Raw genomic sequence first — 8361 nt, forward strand, 5'->3', positions numbered from 1 at the left:
ATCTAATTATTATGGTTTTAGAACAATGACCCCTCAAAAAAAGTGTAAAATGAAAAATAAATAAATTGAGCGCTCTAGGTGTAAATTGTGCCACCATTAAATACTGATATAAAAAATACACAAAATCAAACAATTTTGAGATAATTTTGAACTTTATTAATACCATCAATTTAACAAAGGCAAACACTTAGACTTTTAAGTAAAATCCTACCTAAACATTTTCAGTAAAGATTAAACTGTGTGTGCGCTACAGAAATTATGTGTGTAAATGTGCTTTTGTGTAAACAGACAGGTGACAAATTAAAGGAAAAACTGCTCCAGGTCTGAATGTTTCACCCCTACAGTCAATCATCTGTATGTACAGCATGTTTGTGTTTGGCTTAAACTTAACATTAGTCAACAATTAGGTATTTATTCATCAACATTCTAACACTTGTAACAGTGATCAAACATTAACATGAACAGAGTCTCTAGAATGTCAGAAAATAATACTTAAACACACAGGTTACTCTGTTCATATGTAGCCAGTTTAAACTTTTAGCGGTAAATTGAACCATTGACTCAACTTGCCCTAACATCACAGGCACGTTTTACCCCACAACTCAATTTTGACAAAACTGGGGGCTCAGTTCCACAAATATGCTAAGTTCATGACCTTGTTTTGTAGCTTACACTGCCTTAAATTAACGTGTAACAATGTCCAAAATGTCTCTGTTTTAATTAAGATACAAGACTGAGAACTTTCGTAACTCTCTCACTCTCTCCATGTGCTTGAGTCCAAGATGTACGGAGCAATGTGAACTACACTTCCTTAATTTGTGGTCACATGATTACTTTTGTTTATGGTTACCTAGATACAGGGGGTGGCTCATTTTACCAACTGGCTCGACTCACCCCGTTCTCCCCTACTGGTGACATCTTGGTTTGGTGTGAACATGAGCAGCATTATTCCCCTCAATTGAATGCATGACACCCCCTCTTTTATCCAAAGTGTTTTACAATATACCATGCAGGGCACTTCACCATGTGGACAGGAGGAAATGGGGATCAAATCACCAACTATGTGATTTATAGACAAGCAGCCCCATGAAGCACCATGACACTATGATCATCAGACTATACATTTACTGTCTTTTCAACTTGTCACAGAATATGAGCACATTATGTAAACATGTATGAAAGATCAACTGGTAAAAACAACAGCATCAACACAATGCCATGTAACATTACAATCTGTGAAATATGACTCTCTGTCACCATCTAGTGACACTTGTATGAAACTACAAGACAATCAGCAAACATCTCCTCCCCTTTACAGTCCCTTCCTTATTTTTTATTGCTTTATGGTCTGACATGCAAAGTTTCCATCTTACCACCTGTTAGATGTTAACAGAGAAAACCAGCTGAGCATATGTTTCTACCTGACATCTTATTCAACACAGGTAAGTCTCCACATCTCTTATCACAGTCACTGAAGCAATCAGCGGTGACTTACTGACATTAAAACCCAGCTTGTTAAAACATTATTTGTGGCAGGTCTTATTTTTACACTGTTTGTCCAGCCAGTGATTATGAAACTAACTTGAGCCAATTGTTTGAACAGCTTTACTGTTTGTTCTCCATTTGCTTGTGAGTTTTAAGTCACATGTTGTCGAGCATAGCAAAATTACGCAAAGCAGCTTTTTAAGTTTTAACATCTTTCCAAACTTAAACAGTTGTTGTGTCACTATAACATTATACCTGCAGTATAGAAATAACAAGCACACTTTGACTGTAGAAAGAGTTCAAAACAGACATAAAAGAACCTTGTCATGCATTTTATAACTTGGAAAATTTGCATTTAAAACTACTAAAGATATATAATTACAACTGTTTTACTATGCTAACATGAATTCATTAACTGTTTATACACCAGTTATCAATGCTTCATAGGAGGAGTTATAATTGTTAACAAAGACATTAACACTTAAAAACGTCCTTATATCTGTTTACAACTACACTATAATGTGTTATAGTGTGTTAAAAAACAATTATTAATTGATTATATAGTGTTAATAAAGTATAAATAGGTGAGGGATGGTTGCTCTGATTAATGACCACAAAGCAAACATGTGCTGAGATCGATCTAGAGCTTCAATGATTAGTTGATTGACAGACAATTAATCACAAACTATTTTTACATGATTCTTTGACAAAAAAACCTAAAATTCTCTGATTCCAGCGTCTTAAATGTGAATATTTTCTGGTTTCTTTAGTCGTCTATGACAGTGAACTGAATATCTCTGGGTTGTGGACTGTTGGTCGGGACAAAACAAGACATTTTATGTTGCACCTTGGGCTTCGAGAAACAGTGATCAATATTTTCAACAATATTCTGATATTAGTAGGATAGGATAATTGCTAGATTAATTGATGATGAAAATAAACATTAGTTGCAGCCCTAGATTGGTTAATTATCGTCACCTGCTGATGCATCTCGGCTCTTCTCAATTTTTCAAGTCTGTCTTAAATCAACAGTCAGGTGTCCATATGAACAGTGAAAGAGGTTTTCCTCGCTGTGATCATTCCTCCTGTTCATACTGGATATTAAAAGATTAAAAGTGATGGAGGCCAAAATCCAGTGTGTCCAGTGTGTCCAGTGTGTCCACATAGTCATTTAAAAGTTGATGTGAAGCTTATATGAGGCTTCAGCAGTCTGAGTTAGTCATATCAAGTGGATATCTGACACATTTACAGTCTTTTTAGCATCAAATTCCCTCTTTGTGTGTCCTTGGACAGTGTTTCCCGGTTGAGCTGTGGTGGAAGTATAGTAACAAAAAGAGGAACTTTGGTACTAAAAAGACTGTAACATTGAAATATATCTACTTGATTTGACTCATTTGGATGCTGAAGCTTCATATTAGCTTCAGATAAACTTTTAAATACATTTTTGCACAGAAGGAGGACTGTGGATTTTGTCCCCCACCACTTATATTGAAAGTCCATCATGAAGGGATCTTCTAATGGTCAGTATGAACAGGAGGAATGATTACAGCAAGAAAAATGTGTCAGTGTTCATATGGGCATTTGACTCTAAGACTCTACTTCCTTTAATCCTCGATGCCACTGTGTTCAGCCATTCATGTCTGTCAATATTCTGTTGTATCCTGTCAGCCTGTGACCTGCTTCCTGCTATCTGCCTTTGAAAAGTTGCTGAACTGTAAGCCGTTTTTGATCATAGTTTCCAGTAAAGTCCTTTTAATTCAACCTGCTTGGCCTACATATGTTTGTTTTGTGGGTCCACTACCCTGTTGCTATTTAAAGTTGCAATGATTAGACAATTAATCAAACAATTCCCTCTTTGTTTCACCTTGGACATGGTTTCCCTGTTGAGCTGTGGTGGAAGTATAGTAACAAAAAGAGGAACTTTGGTACTAAAAAGACTGTAACATTGAAATATATCTACTTGATTTGACTCATTTGGATGCTGAAGCTTCATATTAGCTTCAGATAAACTTTTAAATACATTTTTGCACAGAAGGAGGACTGTGGATTTTGTCCCCCTCCACTTATATTGAAAGTCCATCATGAAGGGATCTTCTAATGGTCAGTATGAACAGGAGGAATGATTACAGCAAGAAAAATGTGTCAGTGTTCATATAGGCATTTGACTCTAAGACTCTACTTCCTTTAATCCTCGATGCCACTGTGTTCAGCCATTCATGTCTGTCAATATTCTGTTGTATCCTGTCAGCCTGTGACCTGCTTCCTGCTACCTGCCTTTGAATAGTTGCTGAACTGTAAGCCGTTTTTGATCATAGTTTCCAGTAAAGTCCTTTTAATTCAACCTGCTTGGCCTACATTTGTTTTGTGGGTCCACTACCCTGTTGCTATTTAAAGTTGCAATGATTAGACAATTAGTCAAACTAAAGAAAATTAATCTGCAACTATTTTGAAAAATGAATAATGGTAAGTCATCAACAAGTCATCTTTAAATCAATAATGCCACAGATTTGATAGTTCCAGGTTGTTAGAACACTGAGAATGTATTACTTTTACTACATGATAGTTAATTGAATATTTTTGGGTTTTGGGGCTGTGTGTTGAAGACGTCACTTTGTGGACATCCTGATAGAAGTTTTCCACTGTTTTCTGATGTTTAATAGACTAAAAGATTCATTGAGAAAATAATCTAAGGGATTAATCGATTATGAAAATAATTGTTGCAGCTATATTGTCTTTTGTACCTGAACACTGACATTTTAAGGTGGACCCAGTTTTTCATTATCAAATTATTTAGTTTAAATATTGACTCTATCAAAATTACTATCAGCCTCAAAACTTCAAACCCAACTGGCTGTCTGCTCCACACAGCTCCATCCATGCTTTATCATCACTCTTTTGTAATTTAATTTCCATGCTATTATTATGGAAGCACAGCTCATAGGTCAGTCTGGTCTGATGTCATACTGACGTTTTAAGTTGTGAAGGTTTGAGGACTCAACTGCAGTCAGACACCTAACGCCTGAGAAGCCGCAACGTCTGTCGGAAGAAGGAAGAAAGTTGCTGTGACCTCATCTGGACGAGTTTAACAAGTAAGATTACCTCAAGGAAACTAGACACTGTTGAAGAAATGTCATAATTCATTCTGAGTATAAAACATTCTCCTATATGAACACTGATGAATTTCAAATGTTTATTAATTATTAAGTTAATTGTGCTATAGTGTGTGAGCAAAAACAGAGCTGATCTTAAAGGTTTGTGTATTAGATTTTTTCATTCTGATCTCACCACAACTATTTTCTTGGGTGGGATCTGGCATGTCAGAACTGGTCTCAGAATCCTTTTAAAGCGAAGATTTTTTCGTTTCTTTTGACTAAAGTTGGTCCAGTTTTCAACTTTTTGCTCAGTCTGCATACAAAACATTACATAGACCTTTGATTTATAACCACTTCCAAATGTATTTGGTCACTTACTGGATTAATAGATGTCAGACATGAGGCTGCTGTTGTATAGTACATCTTTTCATTTGTCAGACTAATGTCAGAACTAATGACTCATTTTGTGATAATTAAATAAAAGTGAGTTCTGTAAACGTCATTCAATCACATGTCTTAACCTGTTTTTTACACAACTGAAAGTTTTCTCAAGACACCTCATCAGGGTTACTTTATGTTTAGTTGGCAAGCTTAATTAAATCTTTATAAATATTTTTCATTGGATTTTTTATTTCAATGTTTATGGATAATTTGGAATTACTTTACTGAAATTTTTTATGTTTACAAGCATATTTAATATACGTTTCCACCATATTTACGATCGATATGGTAACATAACTTGTTGGCTGTTCTTTACTGGTTTAAAATACTGTATTACAGAATGCCTTCTGTAATGACTTCATAACTCATTTTGCTTTACAAATGCAAAGACAAACTCAGTCTGGTTGGTTTTTCCTTTAATTTGTTTCCAGTCCGTACATGTAAACATCACCGCACTGATGATATTGATATGCAATGTAAATCTCCAACTGAACAAACTGAATATATCAGTATTCCGTAATTTAACCAGGGAACCAAGATGACAACACTTAAAGAAGACCTTTGGAAAACTCTGGAGGATTTGACAGATGAGCAATTCAAGCAGTTCAAGTGGTGCCTAAAGGAGAATGACATCCCCAAAGGCTTCTTAGCCATCCCAGTGGCCCAGCTGGAGAGGGCAGACAGGCAGGATACAGTGGATCTGATGGTACAAAAATACAGCTGCCCTGGAGCCCTGGAGATTACCATAAGGATTTTAGAGAAGATCAGCAGGAATGATCTGGTGCAACATTTGTCAAGCGCCAACACAAGAATGAATGGTAAGCTGAGGGAAGGTAAAATCAGGAGTATCTGAACAGCAAAGATGTTTCATCTAATAAATTCCTGTTGTGCTTTGTTTCAGGCCTAAAGACCACTGACTCTGTTCTTCTCAAAAATCAATATGAAAGCGAGAAGGCCGTGCTGGTGGAGACAGAGGCTGAAATTAAGCTGATGATCCAGGAGAGACAGATGAAGATCTTGGAGGTCAAACACTCAGCAGAGCTCAGCAAGAAATCTGCACACAAACAGATCGCAGATAGTGTGCGGGTCTTTACTATTTTGCAGCAGTCTGTAGAGAGTAGTCTGGCCAATCTCATCGATATTATTGAAGAAAAGCAGAAGAAGACAGAGAAACAGGCCGAAGGATTCATCCAAGGGCTGGAGCAGGAAATCTCTGACCTAACCAAGAGAAGCACTGAGATGGAGCGGCTCTCACGCGTCAAAGACCACCTTGACTTCCTCCAAAACTTCTCGTCACTGAATGCTATCCCACCAACAAAGAGCTGGACAAAAGTCAGCATCCCTCCTCCATCATATAAGGGAAATGTTAGGACAGCTGTGGATCAGCTGCAGGAAAAATTCAGCAAAGAGACAAAGAAGTTCCTTGCTAAATCTGAGCTAATCAGGGTCCAGCAGTTTGCAGTGGATGTGACTCTAGATCCTGATACAGCAAATCCCTACCTCATCTTGTCTGATGATGGGAAACAAGTATACTGTGGTAATAATGTAGTAAATCGAAAGACACCAGACAAGCCAGAAAGATTTAATCCTGCTACCAATGTCTTGGGAAAGCAGGGTTTCTCTTCAGGTAGATTTTATTATGAGGTTCAGGTGAAAGGGAAGACTGCCTGGGATTTAGGTGTTGTCAAAGCGTCAGTCGCTAGGAAGGGATCAATCAATGCAAGCCCTGAGCATGGCTACTGGACTATATGTTTAAGGAATGGAGATAAGTACAAAGCTTCTGCTGTCTATCTTAGTGTAAAATGTCAGCCAAAGAAGGTTGGCGTGTTTGTGAATTACGAGAAAGGTTCAGTCTCCTTTTATGACGTAGACACCGGAGAACGTATCCACTGCTTTACTGACTGTTCCTTCAATGAGAAACTCTACCCATTCCTCAGTCCCAGTGTTCATCATGGTGGTAAAAACTCCACCCCTCTGATCATCTCTCCTGTCAATTACACTGTTTAGATTTGATGCATCATCTCAAAAATGTTATGCGGTAATTTAAGAATTTAAGTAATGTTAGTGTCTGCTAATGATCTGACTGGCAAAAATAATGTTTACCAACAACAAAGGAGATGAGGGACATACTTTACCTGTTTTTCCACTTAATGAACTTAACTCCATAACCTGGAGCCTCCCATACCCTAAACCTAATGGAACTTAAAGGGCTTTGATGGTTGCTTGTGTGTTGCTTTTCCATTTTATTTTACAAACCAGGAAGGATCGGGAGTCATTGTTAGTCAGTGTTAGACATTGTAAAAGACATATCAACTTTATCCATAATTACAGTTCATGGGGGAAATAACAAGATCATGAAGAGGAAAAATCTTTTAAATAAATGAAGAAAGTTGTTTCTGGTTCTTTTGTTGATCAGACCAACAATTAACACATATTTTTAACTAGATGATGAATCAGAAAACAAATAATTTATAAAACTTGCAAGTGATATGCTTAAATTTAATCTGTTATCTGTCTCCATGTTGGTATGAAACTGCAGCGATGTTGTGATGTATTAGATCAGTCCGGTCAGCTGCAGTGTCCAATCAATCACTGATATCCAATAAGGAGGCATGTCAGCCAGCGTGAAGGCTGCTCTAGTGTTTCCTCGCTCCTCGATCCTCGGAGCAGAAATGAAAAACTTGGGATGCCCGTCAAAATGATGGACCAGAACAGCTTCTGGTTCAGGCAAGGAGAAACGAGCAAGGAAAGATCAAATGAGAAACTTGGGATGTACAAATAGCCTTGGTGGAGGCCTACCCAGGTGTCACCATATTACCTTAACGACCCTCCCTGACTGCCAGCTCCTGCAGGAAGTGGCCAGTTGAACCACTGCAGGCAGAAAGGGAGGGGTCGTAACAGTAGGTTTTCCAAGTTAGCTAGCTAATGCTATACTACCAGCTGCAACCTAACAAGCCCAAAACAGGTCCCAATACATGCATCCAAATTTTGGCAAATAACACAAAAACCTTTTTAAAAATAATTCTAGAAAAGAGAAAAATAGTACAAATAATACAGCACATCCCAAAATAGTACAAAAAGGTGGGTGAGTTTTTTTTTTTGTTTTTTATTTACATGTCTAGTAACTGGTGGTCTTTAAGGTAAACACTTAGTCCTCCATGTCTCTGCCTCATCTCTGTCAGTGAAGTTGGTTTTTTTCCTATATTTTGGGAAGATTACTTTTTTCAGTTGTCTCTGTAATATTGTGTGAGTTTTAAACAGTTCTCAGTAATAAGTCATGCTACAAAAACAAAAATGAAAGTGAAGAATCGTTAGAAATGTTTACACATCAGCTGCTGGTTTC

General features: G+C 37.3%; 1 protein-coding gene across 1 annotated transcript; it reads left to right on the forward strand.

Annotated features, from left to right (window-relative positions):
* The first annotated feature begins 3350 nt into the window (after positions 1-3350).
* LOC137176116 (E3 ubiquitin-protein ligase TRIM39-like) lies at positions 3351-8092 on the forward strand. The gene is made up of 3 exons (XM_067582176.1): positions 3351-4574; positions 5548-5836; positions 5920-8092. Exons 2-3 carry the CDS (start codon positions 5557-5559, stop codon positions 7023-7025), a joined length of 1386 nt encoding a protein of 461 aa, XP_067438277.1. The 5' UTR covers positions 3351-4574; positions 5548-5556; the 3' UTR covers positions 7026-8092.
* The last annotated feature ends 269 nt before the right edge of the window (positions 8093-8361 follow it).

Source organism: Thunnus thynnus, chromosome 23 (genome assembly GCF_963924715.1).
Source record: "Thunnus thynnus chromosome 23, fThuThy2.1, whole genome shotgun sequence".
Lineage (NCBI taxonomy): Eukaryota > Metazoa > Chordata > Actinopteri > Scombriformes > Scombridae > Thunnus > Thunnus thynnus.